At 37.1% G+C, this 21,609-nt stretch overlaps 1 protein-coding gene and 1 pseudogene across 1 annotated transcript; one reads left to right on the top strand and one right to left on the bottom strand.

Annotated features, from left to right (window-relative positions):
* On the bottom strand, positions 1-6,363 carry LOC137741710 (kinesin-like protein KIN-5D). Its single transcript, XM_068481418.2, has 23 exons — positions 6,104-6,363; positions 5,639-5,831; positions 5,437-5,566; positions 5,025-5,180; positions 4,450-4,926; positions 4,177-4,274; positions 3,928-4,084; positions 3,761-3,830; positions 3,530-3,606; positions 3,382-3,435; positions 3,210-3,290; positions 3,012-3,123; positions 2,705-2,791; positions 2,444-2,619; positions 2,200-2,361; positions 2,015-2,122; positions 1,761-1,919; positions 1,590-1,673; positions 1,263-1,468; positions 1,053-1,154; positions 850-959; positions 613-764; positions 1-476 (listed from the first exon to the last, which is right to left on the bottom strand). Exons 2-23 carry the CDS (start codon positions 5,809-5,811, stop codon positions 249-251), a joined length of 3,159 nt encoding a protein of 1,052 aa, XP_068337519.1. The 5' UTR covers positions 5,812-5,831; positions 6,104-6,363; the 3' UTR covers positions 1-248.
* Positions 6,364-20,224: 13,861 nt separating this feature from the next.
* On the top strand, positions 20,225-21,338 carry LOC137741445 (chitinase 2 pseudogene; annotated as a pseudogene).
* The last annotated feature ends 271 nt before the right edge of the window (positions 21,339-21,609 follow it).

Raw genomic sequence — 21,609 nt, 5'->3', positions numbered from 1 at the left:
TAAACACTCAAAAAACAATCAACTCCTCATCAAAAATCCAATCGCAGTTTGTTACAGAAGAGGGAAATTCAACGAACTCGAATTTTGAAGTTCCCCAAGAACCCTACATACTAAATCGAATTCTCCATCCACAAGAAACAATCAACGAATAAGAGTTGCATAGTGCAAAGACTAAATAGTACATATATATGCCATATACGTTATGTACACACGTTTTTCTGACCACTAAATGCTCGGTCCCCCTCTCTTTAGTTAATAGCAGTGAGAGGAACTCTGGAGTCTCTAATGGATTGAGCAGCCTCGTACGCCCCTGTGACGTGTTTTAGGTCTCCATTTGCTTGCTGTTTCGCCGATCTTTCATCCCAGAATAACCTCAACAATTCCTCAAAAGCTGGAGTCCTGAGTTCTTCAATGGATGCAACGCTTGGAAGATTGAATGACCTCTTTCTTGGCGTGGAACATGATGGTTCGTCCACCTGCTTGTTGCAGAGGTTGAAAATATCGTTAAAACACAGCATTATTAAAAATGTAACTCTACTTAGAATTAGTTTTTCGGAAAATTTCATCCATAAGAGATTTTCAGAACAGTTATTGCACGCTTAAAAATCTTACCACGTATTCATCCAGAAGAAATTTTCCTGCATTTTCGGTGATTTCAACAATATTGTGGTAGTGACCTCCCTTTAGTTCTCTGAGATCCCCGCAACATGGAACAATCATTGAATTTAGATTTCCACATGCCTCGTGGTCAAGTTGTAATGAATCTGCAAATATTTGTTTCAGTAACTGTAGTCCAACATATAACTACGAAGACAAATGTAAACTTAAAATGTGAAATTGGATACTGACGATCTATGGAGGAAAGGAGATTCTTGTCTGCGATGTCTACATCTTCTAGTGCAGCTGACACAGACGAGGAGAACCTATCACGTAAGGTTTGATTGACTTCCGTTCCCCTCCTAGTTGAAGAGAAAATAAATGAATAAACTTTCAATTGAGACCCACAGTATTTCTCTTATATAAGGAATGCGCTTGAAGTATTAAAAGCATACCTAACAATGGAGTCCACAGAAGCAACATTTCTCTTTTCTAGATTGAGCAAGGACTCCTGAGCTTTCTTCCACTGTTCTGCACCCACTGATGCCTGCTTCAAACTGCACATTTTCGTTCGGTGTAAGTAATGGGCTAGAAAAATTCAAGTAGCAGAATCATGCCCAAATCGGTATAAATTCTTATATCCAGAGACTCCAGAATATATGTACCAATTCTGTAGAACCTCCTCCATGTCTTTCTTTCCACATTCCACAGCCGTTGTGTCTTCAAGGTAATGGGATTCTGTTTTTTCCATGTGAAATGTCCATTTGGTTTTGATGGAGGAAGTTGAATCTTGCATGGTTGACATTTCTTTCTGTATTTTGTTGGTTCTGCTTGTTGCACTCTCTCGAAGATCATTTACAGCAGTTTGTACCTAAAAATACATAAAGATTGTTATCAAGAAAAACCTAAATAAAAAGTCGTTGCTGAATTCTATCATAAAACCTCAAGAGAAAGGCATAAGGAAATGGTAGCAGCCTATGAACAAACCACACCAGTTTTTTCTTCCTGGCATTTGAACTTGCCAGCAGCTCTGCCACTTTCTCTAGCAATTGCCTTTCTTCATTAGCAGCACACTCCTACATAGAGATAAAAAAACAAGTATTTAATTTGATGAATGAGGTTGTTCTACGGCTCATTCAGTTTAATAAGTGCACTGCAACCACCTCAAACTTCTCTTCAAGTTGAGACAATTTCTTGTCGTTGACAGTTTGTGCTTCTTCCACAATTTGGGTCAGATTGGATGCATGCAAGTCTAGAGTTTTGAAAAAGTCCACAGTAACTTTAGAAACTGAACGTGCAGTTTCGACTGCTCTGGCATGAGCCTATACAAATCACAGAATTTTTAAGCCAAAACCGATGATTGAATTTTACTGTAAAGGAAATAAATCATCCATGAAACCAACAATATCTTACGTACCTCACGCTGTTGTTGTGCAAATGCATTTAGCTTTTCCTCTTGGTTGTGAAGATTACCTTGAAGATCATTGAGTAATGCATCAGCTTCTGAAGCAATTCCCTTGAAGAGCTGAATCGTTTGAAGAAAGTCAAATACAGAAAAACAAAGAAATCTGAAGACAAAATATATAGTGAAATAATGCTTACATCTTCCAGAGCAGAAGAATGGTTAGAAACTTCAGAGTTTAGATGAGAAAACGTTGATTGCGAATTTCCTTCAAGATCCCCAGCTATACCATCTAGAGCTTTAATACCAGAACCATACATGTTTTTAAGCTTTCCTAATCTTCCTCGTAGTTCTTCAGTAGCCTTCAAAATTAAGCCAAATAATGAAGACTGTTCGATCTCAGGAATGCATGCAAGGACAAACATCTTCTTGTCTAGACCTTACCTCCGCCTTCGTTGATACAAAGGACTGCATATCCTCTTCCATATCTTTTAATTGCTGCTCCTGTTGTGTCACTGCAACTGCCACAGTCTTATGCAAGACTTCAAGCTGCTGAGTTAATTGGGACTGAAATTTCTGGACTAGTATCCGGTTTCCATCTTCAATTTTGTCCTTACGCTCTACAAAACCAGCCATGGTCAGTAAATAAATAACCCGAAGTTTTGAGGGAGATCAAAGAACAACATACAAAATAATAATACAAACCAATTTTGGCAAATAAACTGGACACATCTGATGCAGCATTCTCTAGCTCTGCTCGCAGCTCAAATGCACGCCCGACGAGTGATTTCTCTGAAAGTTAACAATGGAATAATAGTGAGAAAAAGGCATTTAAATGTACCATCCAACATAAAATTTAATATATGCATAAAATTGAACATGAACTAGTGTAGAATAAGCCCGAATGTCGACTGTATAACTTTAACATAAGATGAAAAGGAGAGAATCCATCTATGGTCTGAAAACGCAGATGGTGACATGACGATTTGTTTTAGCAGACAACTTTGCTCACCCGATTTGAGGAGATTCACTATCAGAAATTCCTTCTCTTTGATGGTCGCATTTGCTTGTCGATGCTTGTCCTCAAGATCATACAGCGCATGTCCAGTTTCCTCAAGCTTTGTCTGAAGTATAAAGTGTTTAATTATCTCAGAACGAGAGCAGAAAGAACAAAAGGAGACTCTGTAAGTTGATATTACGAATGTATCACCTCAGTTTTTTCAAGTTTATCACTCAATTCTACAGCCAAAAGTTGCTGAGAACTGTAAAGTTCCTGAAGCTCCAGCAATTGCTGCTCTTAGGCCAACGTAACGTTTATATTAGTTTCCACCCTGTAGTCAATATTATTCAAAAAGAAAGGAATGAAATCTTGATGGAGATACCTTGTCTTTGGAATCAGAATCAAGTTCCATCCGCTCTATCTTTTCAGCCATTGCCTACGGTAAATAAATAGTCAATGAAGTTAGTAACCAGTCAACTGTGAACGTAGGAAAAGCAGTCCATACTTCAGTTAAACGACAAGAATAAGACCTTCTTCTCTGCTTCTTCACTAAGATAACGATCTCGTGGTATATAGATTCCATTCTTCTCTCTGGCAGCATATACCTCTGAATGAACAAAAGAAACATGTCATACAATTTAGCTTGCAGCAAAGTAACTATAAAGAATCATTAAATAACCTGTCAAACAAAAAAAAAAAAAAAAAATCACTGGGGAGAGAGAGAGAGAGAGAGCACATCAACGTTGGAATCAGTTAACAACCTTGCTTGAGCCGATCAATCTCAGAATACAAATCCTTGATCAAAGCAGACTTCATCATTTTTTGATTGACCTGAAACAATAAGCGACAACAAGCCATAACAAGAATCAGAATGAAAGACTGTTCAACTATATAATTAGTGAGAACCGGGATGGAGCAAACTTCTGACCTCTGGTTTGTTCTTTATATTTTTGGCACGGTGTGCATAGTCTAAGGTGCTGAGTGTTTCTTCCAAACAATGGATGGAAGGTGACACGGTAGCAATTATGCATGTCTTTGTTTTCCCTCCTAAGGAGTCTCTCAGTAATCTTGTTAGTTTACTATCCCTGATATTCCAAACAATTCAATTGTAATTAAATTTACTTTCTGGGGTTTGTAAATATAGTCAAGAACAGTATGGGATTTTAAGTAGTAATACCTATATGGAACATGACCAGAGTGCTCAACTAAAGCATTAATGACACGACCAAGAGTAAGTAAGCTCTTATTTATCTCCCCAGCTTCTCTTGCTCTTCCCTGCAAGTGAAAGTTTCTTTTCAATCACATACACATGGTGAAAAAAGCTCAAAACACAAACTTTCATGGATATATGGCAATAAGATCTTGTTAGTAAAATAACATTCCAAAGAAGTCACCATATGCATCTGCTATACGTTATTATATTGACAAGACAACTAAATTTATTCCTTACCTCTCTCGCACCAGAGCGAGAAATGTTCTCAGAACCAGCGAGGTCGACAAGATTCAGCTTCCCACACTTGATCATTTCTTCACCCTCTGGAGTACATTCCTTAATGTGGATTGTGATGGAAAATATTGAGTGTGAACGGCTGCTTTGCTTGTTGAGAAGAGTCTCAGCTGTTCGCCTTTTTGCGGATCCCTTCTCCAAGATTTTGTAAATTTCATTTGCTGTGCACACTATCTCTTCTTCCAAGCCTCTTACAAAAACACCACCCTTTCCATCTTCCATGAGAGCTATGGGTTTCTTTGATTTGTCATCTACAAATTTTGTGTTCTCATCAGGGGCCAAAAGATCACTTATCTCCTCATTGTACAGCTCTAAAAATGTGACTTTCATGCTATATTCAGCAACCTGAGCTTCCAATATGTCAAAAATTTGTTTAACGGCTCTTGGGATAACACCCGCATCACTAGGAAACTCCCCATTCTACAAAAATCACAAAATTTAGTCAGAAATCTATTTAGGAAACAGAATATTATAACGTAACATACAGAGTGGCGTCTATTCTAAAGTCACAAACAAACCTTCTTTCTTGCTCCTCCCTCCATTGTGTATGTTTTCCCCGTCCCTGTCTGACCATAGGCAAAGATTGTGCAGTTATATCCCTCAAGCACTTCATTTACGATAGGAGAGACAGCCTGGTCATACAGTTCCTTCTGTTGGGATGCTGGACCGAAGACCTAAACAACATTATCCAACTTTCTGATCACTTCCCAGTACAAAGAAAGAATATTACAAGTAGCATAACAGCAAGGAACTTATTTCAACTACACTTCACTGAATGCAGTACAAATCCTTATTTAATTTCAGAACTTTGTTAACAAAAATTGATCAAAACCCACTAATTCCGTTCATCTTATAAGACCGTAGTGAAACTTTTAAAGTAGAACAAGATTAAACACAAGAATTTAAGTTCCAAAATTCCAAGCCACGAACCTTGTCAAACGCAAAGGTTCTATCAATCTGCTTGTTAGCTATATTCTGAATTGCAGCAACTTCCCTTCTACCCTCATTGCAAGAAATCACGACCGGCGTATGCACCCTCACTTCGTCTTCACTCAATGGCCTGCAAACCAAATCAATCGAGTAAGTAACTCCCTCAGACATCTCACTGAACTCTACTCGGAATCCGACTCACCTGCAACGCACAAGGACCTGCACATTGACACCCTTTTCCTTCTCATGCCTGTTTGTCGAATTCGAATCCCCAGATCGCAGATCTCGCACCGACTTGTCGCTCGACTTTGGCGTCTGTGACGGTGATAGTGATACCAATCCTCCTCTTCTCTGTTGGGACTGCGAGGAATCCATAGCTTTGTTGCTCTCTTAATCTGAAAAACCTTCAATCATCAGTACCGGTGTACACACACTCATACAATCATTCAAGATTAGTGCATAATTTGAATTTCCAATATTTGAGTCAACGATCGATCGCACAACCAAATTCAAGCAATGCAATTCCGAATTCATCCAGATATACAGGTTTGAATCGGAAAAGGATCGAAAACGAACGATCGAAATCGAAATGTGCGCGATTCAAACCGAAGAAATCAAAAAGCAAAAGCAAAAAAGCAGAATTAATAAAGAAGAAGAAGAAACTTACAGTGAAACCGAACTGCCGGCCGGCCTGCAAGCACAGGGAGATCCTTAAACCAATGGCGATGGCGGTATCTAGAGAGAGAAAGTCGTAGTCGTAGAGTTTAGAGAGAGAGAGTGAGTCTGTATCTTTGTGTGAATCGTAATTTATGGAGAGAGAGAGATAGCGAGAGAGAGAGAGAGGGAGGTGTGAGAAGCAAGCGAGAGAGAGAGAGAGAGTAGGGACTGTTTTGAGAGCTCAAAACTAAAATAAAATAATAATATCTTAATTAAAAATTTAAATTAGACTACATTTCAAGAGACGTTACGGGGGGCGTTTGGAATATGTGAGGACGGCATTGACGCGTCCCCTTAACGCCGTCAACTAAAATAAAATCGTTTGTGAGATAGTAATTTCCCGACCGTTATGATCGACAAAGAGGGCTCACCTCACCTCACCTCACTGATCTTTTCAAAATTTTCGAAACGGAAACCAGGTTTGAACTATTGCCCCTATCGTTACCACATATTACTGATAGGCCCTTCCTTGTTTTTACTAACCTGCTTTAATTAGTGTCGGTTTTGGAAATTAGGGTTTAATTAGTGTGTGCCCATTTAAACTAAGAGTGGGTTTTCTTGTTAATGACGAGAAATATTTTAACCGGGAACACTATATAGTAGATCGCGTGTAATAATATAATTGGTTCAAAACTTAAAAAAAAAAAAAAAAAAATTCAACCAATTGTATTATAACACTTGGTATACCAAGTCGTGTTCGTAGCACATTGAAAATTTTCTCGTTAATGACTAAAGCTCGGCTCCACCCAATTAAATCTGATGGGCCCACTCAAGTATTTGTCACTGGATAATACTTGGGTTCTTGTTTTTTGGGCTTTAAAAAGCAAGGAACAAGTAACAATTTTTAATTAGGTTAAATTAGAAAATGAGTACCTATATATTATGCAATTAGGTTTATGTTGTAGTAGACATCATTTGTAAACATAGTGAATTTTTGTTAAACATCAATGGATACGATATATTTTTTGTTTTTAATTAGAGTCAATGAAGAAAATTTTTAATATGGTGTACTAACCTTAGAGCAGTTTCATTGGAGGTGGAATAGCCCAGCACCCAGTCAAAAAACCAAGCTGGCACCCTGTCAATTCACTCTAGCCCGTGTGTTTGCCTAGCACCCAGCCCATTTTTGATAGACCTTGGGACCGAGCCATTTGTGTTGTTGTGCCTAGAACGTGGGCGTGAGTAGCAGACAACAAAATCAGAGGCGGGGCTAAGCGGCGCATGCGCACTAATATCTACCCCGGGTGGGCGATGTGGCCCAATTTATGCCGTTGGATTTCCAACGGCTAGTTATTCTAAACCGTTGGATTTCTAACGGTAAAAAAAAAATTGAATTTCACTTTAAACTGGAATGTCCGATCATAGATCAACGGTCCACGTTTTTTCCCTAAAAAAAGATTTTAAGTCAGAAATTAAAAATAAAATAATTAATTTTTATTATTTTATAATAAAAAATAATAATATATTTAATAAAATTGACCAACCTATTTTTTGTTTTAGGGGTATAGATGTTTTGGCCTATTACTATTCATTGACGTATATTATTGTTCACTTAAGTGGATAAATGCCCTGAATGCTGGCGCAAATTCTTTAGGGGTGGAATTGCTCTTAGAAATATTTTCTTTTTCTTTATCCAACGATATATCTACACGAAGGGGTGGGAGAATAAATTAGTATCAAACTCACCACCCATAAGATTCAAACCTAAGATATCTCATATACCAGTAAAGAGGAATATCACTGGACCGTAGTACTAAGTGACTATTTTAATAACCTATGTTAGAAAACGAAATTAATCAATTTATTGACCTAAGTCAAATTTCTTAGAAAAATGGATATAGCTTTGACACATGGCAAGTGATCAAAGTGTCACATCCCGGCCCGGGGCGGATCACTTCCCGAGCCCGCTTCACCACCGTAGCACGATATTGTCCGCTTTGGGTTTACCATTCCCTCACGGTTTTGTTTTTGGGAACTCACGAGCAACTTCCCAGTGGGTCACCCATCATGGGATTGCTCTAGCCCCCTTCTCGCTTAACTTCGGAGTTCTTACGGAACCCAAAGCCAATGAGCTCCCAAAAGGCCTCGCGCTAGGTAGGGATGTGAATATACATATAAGGATCACTCCCCTGAACGATGTGGGATGTCACACAAAGGGAGGAAGATGAACCTGAAACTTCAAACTATTTGCAGCTATTGAAAAGTTTATACGTTGAAAAAAAAAAAAAAAAACCATCGTCAAGAAAAGGAGAGGGTACAAATTCATCGAGATAATTTAGAGTATACTCTTAAATTTATTATCTTAGCATGATAAGTAGAGAGTATGAAAATAAGAAATAATCTCATAACAAGTAAAAAATCGTGTCGTATAACTAGGCTAATTCGATGAGGCACATCCGCAAACTTGAATATTAAGATATGTGAGAAAGGAAGGAACCAAATTAATGTGATGTTTGACATAAGTGTCTAACAAAGTCCTAGTTTTGTCCATTTTTACCAACCATTTGATTTGGTAATTTATGATTTTGATGGAGTTGTTCACTTAAAGTAAGGAAGTACAACGAGTCACTAGCTCAGTGATTAATGAAGCGAAATATTTAGTTGTAAAACTGTGAAGAGAATTGGGACAGGAAGGGAAAAACAAAATTTGGAAGATGATGAAAAGGTGGACAAAGTGGGTATGTGTGTGGTGGCAAAGTTGCCCCACGTGAAAAAGAGTGATGTGAGGAGGCACATGGTGTTGGTGCCTAATACATTCCTTGCGACTTAAAACAAATAAAAAGTCGAAAAATATGCAAAACGCTTCTTTTTTTTTTTTTTTTTTTTTTTTTTTTTTTTTTGGGGCATTCTTCGGTAGTTTGAATAAATTTGATACTTAAGTCATCTCCAATGAAAAAAACTAAAGGTTTAAAAGCTAAAAAATGGCTTGATTTGTTCAAAAACTCATCTCTAACCCATGACTAGGCTATAATTTATGGAGCCTACCATACCATTATTTGGCCAAAGGAACATCAGGTTGGTCAAAGGTAGCCTCCTCGTGGCCTTTTTTTTTTGGAGCCCAGCTCCTCATTTGTAATAATTTGTTCAAATTTAACGGCTAGATTTGAAAACATCCAACTGTAATTTGATTAAATTAACTAATAAATTTAAAGTATAAACTTAAAACTAACAAATTATTGAGGGGGCTATGCTTAGCCCCTTTGATTAAAGATGATATATGAGTATGGCTTGACATTATTCATATAAAAATAATTTTTTGCTGGACTATAATTCTGGACGGGGCTATGTTTAACCTTTTCGGTTGGAGATGGCCTCATATATCACATCATGAGTTTAATATATTGAACTCATGACACACTCAAATTTTCCTGCTCATTGTAAGAGTATAATTCCTATATGAGTTTAATATACTGGTATCACACGAGTTCAATGTATTCATATCACATTCAAAAATTTCCGCTCATTGTAAGTGTTTAATTCCTATATGAATTCACTATGTTGGTATCACACTCACTTTTTTTGCCCTATTGTCATTCTTCTTTACTGATTAATTAATTTTTTTTCTTCTTTACTGATCAATTAATTTTTTGACATGTCGTTAAAATATTTTGTAATTTTTTAACAAAATATGTTTGTACATGCGTCAAACTATAATTCACAAAGGAGAAGTATACTGGCATATAACCCTAAAATTTATTCTAGTTGCTCCCATTTTCCCCAACTTGATCATCCCTCTTTAAAGCTCCCAATTAGAAGTTGTTCTGTGCACGAATATTTGTCATTGTTTGTAGGGATAATTGGGGTTGTGACCCAAAAGAGGTGACCTACAGTTTGTGGGTTTTATAGAATTGGTTGGTGCAATAGTGGTGATTGATTTTTGAATTTACTTGTAGAATGCCGCCTTGGAACTTTTTGCTTTCAACATTTGTTACTTCAAATTTTGTCAAATGATGTCACTAACCATATGAAGATTTAAGCATTTTCAAGAGAAACTCTAAAATTTTGTTTAATTAGCAAGTGAATAGTGTCAAAACACTATTTTAACTGCTCAGTTTAACTTTTCATCTCCAATAACACTCTATTTTAACAAACTTTAAATGTTTTATTATTAACAATTCAAACCCAACACTCATTTTCTAAAACAACCTTCTCTGTTCTTTTTCTCCTTGCTCAAGGGCCTACGCTCTCAACATTTGTTACTTGAAATTTTATCAATTGATGTCACTAACTATATGAAGATTTAATTAGTTAAATCAAGATTTAAGCATCTCTCAAAGAAACTCTGAATTTGTGTTAAATTAGCAATGAACAGTCTTAAAAACTATTTTAGCTACTCACTTTAACTTTTCATCTCCAACAACTCTCTATTTTTTTTTTTTTTAATATTTAGCAAGTGAATAGTTGCACTCTAAATTTAAAGAGTGCTTGTACATTTGGCTATAATAAGGACTCTTTTACATCATCTCTTGAAGGTGGATTTTTTAATATGGTCTTTAAAATAGAGTGTTGATTGTTTTACAGTATCTCTTAAAATACCTCTTATATTAGAAAGTCTACCTAAGAGACTTCTTTAATTTTTTTTTTTTTTTTTTTGGGGGGGAGGGGTGGGGGAATGCTGGGAGGGCTAACATTTGTAAATTTAATATGATGACTTCTATGGAAGAGATACGTTATGTAATTTTTTTCAGGTTAATATTAAGAAAAACTGTCCACACATATAAGCGATTATATGTTGTTTGTATATATGAATCTCCTAACAAGTGATCTCATATGTATTCACGGTCAACAATTCTGACGCACACAGGGACGTCTGAACAATTCCTAGTCTACTCTAATCCGATCTAAGTGCAGTAGTTTAACATTCTCTTAGGCCAACTGCTTATACCCGAACATGTGCTTACTGCAATTCTATACTGGCAAGTTGTACACCTAATGAATGGAAATATCTCTCAACAATCTTAGACTAAAACATATAGAAAGCAAAAACAAGGCCTTTATATATTCATTATATTATTAGCCACTGGAAAATCCCAAATTCTTGGATCTGCACGCTAGTCCATGTGGGTTTAAGCCAATTAGATCACCACCATCTTCTTTCTCGAAAGTTAGCTGGAACACAAATCTATATAATATAAGTAGGGAGCTATGAAGCATGGGTACGGATACGGCGATACGACACAACACAATGATACGGAAAATCTTTAAGAATTAAGATACGATAAGTTATGGATACGGCAAATAAAAATATATATGGCAACAAAAATATACATTTTAAAACATAATTCATCATTCAAATCAAGTACATTTGAGTCATTAGAGAAGAAAAGTTCGAAATCTAATCCTCTTTAAACTGTAGATGACGTGTGAGAGTCGTATTCATGGTTTTAATTAGAGGGAAGCTCTTTGCATTCAGCAACTTTCAATTATAGATGTCTCCTATTAATTTCCTCCTCCTCATTAGCTTTTTTGAAAGTGTAAATGTATCCTAAAAGACGGATACGTGTATCCTAAATGTAGGATACGCGTATCCATCCTGTCAAATTCATGTCCATCAACCAAGATACGTGTCGGACGAGTATCCGAGAGTATCGGGCAAGTATCGTATCTGATCAAGTATCAGATACGGGATACGGGACCAAACAAAAGTATCCGTGCATCATAGGTAGGAAGATATTTGAAAAAATATACCTTAAAGCGAGACGCACCAATCTTGTCGTCTACTTATATTTTAACATGTGATATATCACCTTCTGTTTCGGGTGCACTGCACACGTATAACTGTTTCGCTCTGAATTTGTTTTCCTCTGTTGCACTGCATTCAGTGAGTGAAGTGGATCGATCGAACTGTTTGCTTGTGAGGCACTCCAATTTCATATTCTCTGCGCTCTGCGTGGGCTTTACTTCACGTTCTTTTTCCCATATCCCTCTCTACAAGTGAGTGAGTGAGTGAGTCTACTGACACATTTTTCCTTTGGAAGAGGTTTCGATTCTTTCCACTCTCCGCCTTGAAACCATGCACGCCTCTCACACTTTTACAGTCCAAACCCTAAATATATAGTTCCTTCTTCAGTAAGTGTTTGGAAAGTCTTACATTGACTTGCGAGGGTTGCAGATATTCATAACACTCAAATACGATGTTATGTACTGATGGAGTGGATACAAGTAGTTAACTAAATTAAATAGTTTGCGATTGATATTAAACGCACACAACAGATCAATTAGGGCATAATATATATAGGGCGGATCCAAAAAATAGTTCTGTGAAAATCACTTCACTTCGCGTGACTTGTCTTCCTCAATTTCGGATATTATTCTTAAGTTTTACCGGGTCTAAGGCCTTTCGAAAATTGATGATGCCAAGCCAAGGATGCCTGTTGAGGCAAAATATTGCACATAAATATGATCAATGCTATTTACTCAGCCAAGTTACTGTATTTGTCCAACCACGTGTTTATACCTGAACGCAGAAGTGATGATGATCAAAATTACAGCCACAAAACGAAGAAGAATTGAAAGAGTTGAGGTCCCATGTTTTAATAAAGAAAGCATTCATGATTATTCTGAGCCTAAGCTTTTTTTTACATCACAACATATCATCATTGTAAGTTGTAACCATCCATGTTAGTATGTTACCCCATCATACAGTCTCCTTCAAAAAACAAGACCCAGAAATTTAATTTAATTATTACTAAAGAGGGAAACATATAAAAGCCTATATGTATATAGATGGCTTTAACTTTATGGTGAGCTAAAAGTAGAAATTAAGTATTCACCGACCTGATGAGCAATTTGCATAAAATTAAATAAGTTCAATGTCACACTTTCACGTGACATTTTGATTCATTAATATGATGAAGATAAATTAGTTCTTCTCTCTCATGAGACATTAGCAAAACTTTAATTAATTAGACAAACTAAAACCGCTAACGCTTAAGAACTAGTTGTTGCAGAAAAAAATCAACGAACACGGCATGAAACTCAAAAATAATTATAATTTAATTGAGGTGTTAAATGGTTCCGCATAGTTTTTTTTTTTTTTTTTTTTTTTCCGGCAATAATGATTGATCTTTAAGAAGAAAAAAAAAAAGACTTATAACGCATAAAGTAGACAATTCAAATCATTGAAATACGAAATATCTCATATAAACTTATTTGTAAATTCTCTCAATTAAAACTAATTTGTTGAAAGATAGATTGATATATAATCCCCACCTATGTGTATCTATACCTATACTAAATATTAAAAATGTGTTGTTGTTGGCCTAACTTTAATTGAAGGAGAGAGAGAGAGGTGCAGCGGCAGAGAGTGAGAAAACAGAGGTGTGGGAAATTTTGCATGTCTTTTTTTTCTCATCTTGTGTCTTTATTTATAGGAAATATAATAACGTGCTTACTTACCCTACAAGTAATAAAAAAGCCTAAAATCTTTTAGATCACATAGGGATCCTGAATACAATCTACTAAATTTTACACAATCACACGCACTATAATTCTAATTACAACACTCTCGGTTGAGTGTATAAATACTGAAGGAAAAATTGCATAAGATCTTTGTGGAAGATGGCAAAGCAATTAATGAAGTCGTCTAGTCTAGTCGACACAAGTAGTGAATGTGAGTCTCAAATAGGAAAATGCATATAAGGTAAACCTCACAAAACTTGACATGGTAAAACCCACGTGAGACAAAACCCATAATCTAAGGAGAAAAGTGAGTACATGCCACAAGTCAAAACTTATCATCTTCAAGAAGTATGTAAAACATACACAAAGGTATAACCGACCTAGAGTTAGTAACTCATCAAAACCTTGTCAGGCAACAAAAATTGAATGAGATAGAATTATCCTGATCGTAGTGAAAAAGGTACATTAAGGTCAAATGAGTATACTTCAAGATAGAACTACAAGCATTGCTAATTAGACAATTTATGTATACCTTCCTTGAAAAAGCTTCTAGAAGGTTGATTTCAATATTGACTTTGTGAATAGGTAGGCAAGGTTGTCTTTAGATCAGAATTGTTTGAATTCAATCTTCTAATACTCTTGCTGCTAGTGTGAGAAAAAGAACTTCAGTGAAATATGCTTGGTTTTGTCTCCTTTAATGTATCATTTTTTTATCTGGTTGATACAAGCAGTGTTGTCTTCATAAATCGTTGTTGGGACATTAACGATAAAAGAAAATCTGCAAGTGCTTCAAATATGCTCAACAACAGCTCTCAGCTAGAAACACTCACTTGTAGCCTCGTGAAGAGTGAGAATTTCAACATGGTTCAAAGAAGTTGCAACTAAGGTCTGTTTAGTTGACCTCCAAGAGATTGTGTGTCTCCAACGGTAAGGCCATAACCCGTTTGAGAACATACCTTGGCGGGTCAAATAAATAACATGAGTCAGCATAACCATCAAGACAAGCATCATTCAGAAGACCAAGGGGGTTATTCTGAGATGCATAAAGATAGAGTAAGCCCAAACCCGTAGTACCTTTGAGGTAACGAAGAATGTTAAACTTTAACACCATTCTAGTGTCGGCGTGTTGGCGCGTTAATATATCTTGTTAAAAGATTAACATCAAAGGAGATGTCCAGGCTAGTGCACTGAGATAAGTACAGTAAAGCACCGATTGCACTTAGATATGGAACTTAAGGCTCCAAAACCTCTTCATCATCATCTTTAGGAAGGAAATGGTCTTGTTTTGCATCTAACGTTTGGACGGCCAAATGAATATTTGAATGTTTCGCTCTACCATCATTAAAGCGATGCAACACTTTTTTAGTGTAGTTCGACTGGTGTACCAAAACATTGTTAAAACAATGCTGGAGTTCCAAGCCGAGTTAATATCGAGTTTTTCCAAGATCGTTCATTTCAAATTTCTGATTTCATGTACAAGACATTTTCTCAAGCTCTTCTAGTGACTCGCATGATGCAGTGTAGCGCGACGGTTTTAGGCCACGACTTGCACACATTAGGATTGGAAAAATCCTTTCTTTTTCTTCTCTTATTCACACATATCCAATTCACCACTATTATAACAATAATAATAGTATAATTGAGAACAATAATTAAACATAATCTATAATTCGAAAAGCATTAAATTAGGCTCATGCTTCATGGTTAATGTTTCATGCAATCAAGGTTGAAAAAATATCGAAATTGAAGCCGTGTTTTAAAGGTAAACTGGATTGTGTGATGGATTTGGTGAATGGGTTTGTACATGATATCCTTCATATCCTTAGTGCAGCAGAGAAAGAAAAGAAAGGCATGTGGAATTCCATGTGACTCTTTTCCCCTCATCTTGTACCTATATTTGTAGTAAACTTAATGGGCTTACTTGCACTACGAGTAACAAGAAAGCCTAAGATTTTCTAGATCACATAGGAATCCTAAATACAACCTACTAAGATTTACACAATCGCACATCTGCTATAATTCTAACTATAATAGACTTCAATGATAAATTTAATTTATCCACTTCCTCTTTCTCACATCCTACTTTTTTTCTCCAGTTACTCATATTCTTCACTCACTACCCACATACATATGATAGGTGACCTCACCTTAGATCATCTCCACCCATTAGTGGAGGGAAAGGGCGATGAAATTGCCCTTACTATTCTCTTTAACCAGTAATTGCTTTTTATACAAGTCCACTCGTTTGGAAGGAGGAAAGGCAAAGGGGATGGTGATTACCATTCACAAATATATGTTTTATTTTTTTTATGTTTTCTTCATCTTATCCCCGCATATATTATTGTTGTAGATTTTTGTTTAATTTTGCAAATGTTTTGAAATTGTGAGATTTTTTTTTTTTAAGTGTGAACTTTGTAAGCTTTTTGAAAAAATTTAATAATTTTTATGATTTTTTTTAGATTTTTTAGAGTTGGATTAGTCATTGCCGTTGAATTTATCAATTTTTTAAATCAGAGGCTCCACAAAGTGCCACGTGCTAGCGCTGCAAAACTTTATATATCTTTTAACTGTTGAAAATCAAAACGGTCATGATCAACAGACCGTTTGTGACAACCCGTCCCGAAACATAATCTATTTTAGCTTTGCTGACGATTTTGCCCTTGGACGATTGTGGGTGTCGTGGGTGATATGTTTTGGTTGTGGTCCAATTCCTAACTTTCCTATACTTTTGGAACTACTTAGGACTTAGGTTTTATTTTCTTTTGTTTTGGTTGGCTGCCATCTGGACCACACACACTCACACACACCCATACCTTTACCCATTGACCCTCTCTCTCTCTCTCTTTCCCTCTCGGATTCCTTTCCATTTCCTTACAATTGTACGGACAACTTCTCAAACCACTTGAGCATTCACGGATCAAGGTTTTGGAAGCCATTTTTGTGTTCGTTGTGAGCTTAGGAACACATCCATACCATTTTAAGAACGTGAATCCTTCGAAAACCCGAGAACCCAGAAATCCCAGATTTTGAGCACTGTTCATGTGATCGTGATCGTGGAATTTTCAAGGAGTTTTGAGGTCCTAAGAAGCTTTAGAACATCTTCACGAAGCTCAGGGAAGAAAGTTGGAGTGTTTTGGACGTCGGGAAGTTTAGTTTTGGAGAGTTGCAGTGGTGGCCGGATTATCCTGGGTTTTTCCAGCAAGATCCCGTTGGATTTAAGTCCTAAAAGTGAAATCGGCAAAAATTCAAGTTTCAGACAGCGGCGTTAACAACGACGACTGGCGAGGCTCATCGGAGAATGAGATGAATATTCCGTCAGAGTTGACGGAATATTCTAACGGTGTCAGATAACACCGTTAACTTCTGTTAAGGTTTTAACGGAATATTCCTAACTGCCGTTAACTGTTCCGTTAGGGTTGGCCATGCGTGGGGGCACATCTGGCCGTGCTTTGGCCGGCGCGTAAGTGGTCGGAAAATTTTTCTAAAAATATGGGATGTTTGTGGTGTTGAGTAGATCACATTGGTATATTCAAACACCTTATTTGAGCAATGTATGAGAAGTTATTAGCTAGTTTTGTTTATGTGCTTTAAATTAACGTTTATATAGTTGTTTCGTATATAGGTGAGACCTATCCTCAGGACAAGCGCAATCAATCGAGGATTGGGGGCTACGACCCTTCCACATACCAGTGAGTGGGTTTTTGGTTTTCCATATATACCTATATACTTGAGATTTTTCCCAGAAAATCGATTTAAATGAAATTATGTTTGAAATGCCATGCATATTGTTTTATAATTAGACTATGAATTTGTATGATGTGTGCATATTGTGATTTGATGCGGTGGATGCTCAGGTAAGTACCAGGTGAGTTGTAGACTGTTTATGTGAATTGATGATTATGTGAGATGTGTTGAAAGCTCATAAACCTGCACCCTGGTGTTAGTGCTCCCGCTCGTGGTTAGGGCATAGTGCTTCATGTGATGTTCACCTCCCACACCATACGCTCACCTTGGATCCAAGTTAGGTGCACAGTCTTGTCGTGCAGACCACTATAAGTGGTTCCGACTCATAGGTGACCCGTGATTATTCGCACAGTCTTCACGTGATCGTAGCACTTTAGCATATTTATTTACTCCCAATCCTGTCGTACAGGTCACTTCAGGTGGTTCCGACTCATGTGCAGGTATATTTGTTGAGATGTGGGTTTGAGCCGTACATGTCACGTTAGGTGACTCTGGCTAGATGGATGAGCTCTAGATTCAGCCGTACATATCACGTTAGGTGACTCCGGTTGACATATCATTTGCATTAATTTATATCACCTGGCTTACATATTTTTATGCTGAGATATTTGACATGGCATATTTGTAAATTTTGTTATTCTGAGCATGGTTGTGGTATAGATATATATATATATTCTATTTTCTGGGAAATTATATAGGTTTTACGGCAAGGGGTTACTATCTTTGGTAATTGAAATGGTTTTGAAAAGCTTTGTTTTTGCCCACTCACACTTTCTGTTTTACGCCCCTCCAGGTTTTAGTTAGGAGTGCTTTTTGGTGGTTTGCGAGGAATCCACAGCAGCTCTGACAGATTACCATCATTGTATGGTCATCTTTGGGTGTTGTATAAATAGTATCAGTCCTGATGGACTGCACTTAGGCTACTTATGCTCTGGTTGTGAATTCACACTTATTTCGTCTTGCACCTTATCTTTTTTAGTGCTCTAGTTAGTTTGGTTTTTATTTATTCACATTTCTTATATCATTACTAATTCTGCACTGTGCACATAGCTACGTCACCCTCACATGACGGCCAGCATGCCTTGATTTCGGTCGGGGTGTGTCACCATTGAAAATTCAACAGCTGTAACATCACCAAATTTGAGTTGTTTGACTATGTCGGGCTTTATGTGGGCCTCCCTTGTCTGCTAGGCTTCACACGAGCGTAAGCCTTGGCTTCAGGAGGCAAGACAACCATAAGGGCTCCTGCCTTCCTTGTAATTGCCTCCAATTTTTTCTCCCACTGGAGGAAATATTTTTGGGCCAAGGGTAGTTCAACCCAGTTGCTCTTGCAATTGGGTGACGGCTGGAGATGCTCTTAGGTCTCATTTGGCAGCTCAGATTGTACTGACTATTTTAGTCGGATAGGATAAATAGTCGTCGGATAGTACTGACTAAATTAGTCGGATATTTGGTGCAACATCGGACTAATCACCGTATTAATAGGATTGATTATGTTATTTTTTTTTAATTACTTGTTAATAGTAATTTAAGAATGATAATTCAAATTAAAATAAATTTGACAAAAAAAATCACAAAAAATTAAAAAATCAAAAGAAACCCAGAGAAGGACGAACAAGGCATACCAAAACGAAAATCACAAACTAATCCATCAAACAGAAAAGATCACAAATTATCAAGAATCACAAATCCATCAAATAGAAAAAATCACAAACTAAAGGAAACAAGACAGAGAGAAAAGGAGAAAAACAAAGAAGAAAAAAATGGAAAATTGCAGCAAGAGGAAGACGATGAAGATGAAACGAGAAAAAACCCATGAGGAAGATGATGCAATTAGGTGTGAGCGAGAATGGTTCCGCTAATTTAGCTCTAAATCTCCAACAACAAACATGAGATGACGGAGCAGATGCGAGAGAGGTGCGAGGCGTTTTGAGGCCGACTAATTATACCGAGCTTTTTGAGCGTACTATCTAGCGCGTGTGAGGCGTACTAATTAACTTGGACCGGATTCGTTAGTCCGGCGACTATTTAATACGTAAGTCTCCAAACATCTCCTCCTATATTATTAATCCTATCCGATGCTTAATATTGTGTGCCAAATGAGGCCTTAGTATACATATAAGTAAAGCGCTTAGGCATGAAAAATATGCAAGGCTGCCAATGCATGTGCACTTTCTGCCATGCATCCCTTTATTCTCTTCTCCACATGCCAGTACACCAAGCTTTGCTTACAGATATAGGATAGTATGATTAGTTATACTTTCCTGATTACTGAATCTGTTTTGAACTTAAGTTACTTAACTATGAATAGTAGGTTTGAATGTGAGATTAATAATTCAAAAGACTTTGAGACAACTTAAAATTTACAAAGCGAGATCCTAGTCAATGTTTTCAAACCATTCCTAATGTAGGATATATAGCTCGTTGTCATTGACCATGCGAACTTCTAATGCATCTGACCATTTATTAATCCACTTTTTTACGAATGATATTAAAGGAGGTAGAAATCGAACTCAGAATATCAAGTGTAAAAGTGAACAACTTAAAGCAATTGAGTTACAATATTTGTAAACTATTTTGAAAGTACATATACCTAGCTATGAGGTAAAATTTAGGCATTTATCTAACAATTTTGGGCCTTGTTACAGTTTACTTTGTATATTTTGGGATTTCAACAAACAAATTTGGGCCTTATTAGTGGACTATCCCGGCCAGAAATATTATAAAATTTTGATATTGGACACAATCTAGATGATTGCCACAATTTTGTCCTGTGCAATTCGGCCGAGACAAAGCTCAACACAGAAAAACACAACTACTGCAACGGCACTGCATGCACAAAAACATCTTCACATTGAGTAACTAATGCACTATAAAACTGGCACATAACGTGACTCATAGCCACACACAAAAACATATTCTAGCACTACTCTTGAATATTAGCAATGGCAGTTCCAATGCTTAAGCTCGTCATCAACCTTTTCTTTCTGCTAGCCCTCCTCACATCCCATATCCAAGCCGGCCCGGGAAACTCTGATCTCTTTCGAGAATACATAGGAGCCGAATTCAATAACGTCAAGTTTTCGGATGTCCCCATAAACCCTAATGTAGAATTCCACTTCATTCTCTCCTTTGCCATAGACTATGACCCCTCAGGCTCCTCTCCCACTAACGGAAAATTCAATGTCTTTTGGGACTCCGACAACCTCAGCCCTTCCCAAGTTTCCTCCATCAAAAACCAACATTCTAATGTCAAAGTTGCCTTGAGCTTAGGAGGAGATAGTGTCAATAGTGGCTCTGCCTACTTCAACCCTTCCTCGATTGATTCGTGGGTTTCGAATGCTGTTTCTTCACTCACAAGCATCATCCAGCAGTACAACTTGGACGGAATCGACATTGATTATGAGCACTTTCAAGCAGACCCCGATACATTTTCCGAGTGCATTGGAAGGATTATAACAACTCTAAAGAACAATGGAGTGATCTCATTTGCTTCTATTGCTCCGTTTGACGACGATGAAGTTCAGAGCCACTACTTGGCCTTGTGGAAGAGCTATGGCCATTTGATTGACTATGTCAATTTCCAATTTTATGCCTACGATCAGAGCACCACGGTGTCACAGTTCATTAACTATTTCAACACTCAGAGCTCCAATTACAATGGCGGACAGTTCTTGGCAAGCTTTATCAGTGATGGGAGTGGCGGATTGTCGCCGGAGAATGGGTTTTTTAAAGCCTGCCAGAGGCTCAGGAGTGAGGGAAAACTCGGTGGAATCTTTGTTTGGTCAGCTGATGATTCCAAGAAACTTGGTTTCCGCTACGAAAAGCAATCGGAAGCTCTCTTGGCCAATAATTAGTACTATTTATTATGATCATATGCATTGCCTTGTATACGGGTGTGGTTAAGAAATAGGCACTGGAATTGGATTCCAGGGTAATATACTTACTTTCATGTGTGCTAGAGTTTTTACATATTTCAGATTGTCTTGTATGATTGTGTAAGAGTGCTACTTTTTATTAAAATTTTCTTATTTTCAACATATGGTTTTCATTTTTTACACGCTAGCTAGGTACTCTAGCGTTACCATCGCATAATTCAACTTTCACCATTGATGATCTACCCTCACATCAAATATGGGGTTTGAATCCCGTAATACAACGTACATTTTTTATTTTATTCAACAATTATCATGCATGAGATTATAAAACCTAAATATCATTAAACTAAATGATATTTATCATTGTTCGTCTTTTTATCTTGTGAAACGAATATTAGTAAGCGAAACTAATGGCTATACTTGGCTGTCTTGA

The sequence above is a fragment of the Pyrus communis genome, chromosome 11 (assembly GCF_041283825.1).
Source record: "Pyrus communis isolate YQ-2024b chromosome 11, ASM4128382v1, whole genome shotgun sequence".
Classification (NCBI taxonomy): Eukaryota; Viridiplantae; Streptophyta; class Magnoliopsida; order Rosales; family Rosaceae; genus Pyrus; species Pyrus communis.
The sequence above is the reverse complement of the archived record's forward strand: the minus strand, read 5'-3'. Positions and strand labels throughout refer to the sequence as shown.

What these genes read in the sequence shown, in the direction of transcription:
- LOC137741710 (XM_068481418.2), bottom strand. Translation starts at nt 5,811, where the DNA reads ATGGATTCCTCGCAGTCCCAACAGAGAAGAGGAGGATTGGTATCACTA. An exon ending in AGTGAATCTCCTCAAATCGG is followed by an intron (nt 2,792 to 3,011) that starts GTGAGCAAAGTT and finishes GTTAACTTTCAG; the next exon opens with AGAAATCACTCGTCGGGCGT. An exon ending in ATGCCAGGAAGAAAAAACTG is followed by an intron (nt 1,469 to 1,589) that starts GTGTGGTTTGTT and finishes ATGTATTTTTAG; the next exon opens with GTACAAACTGCTGTAAATGA.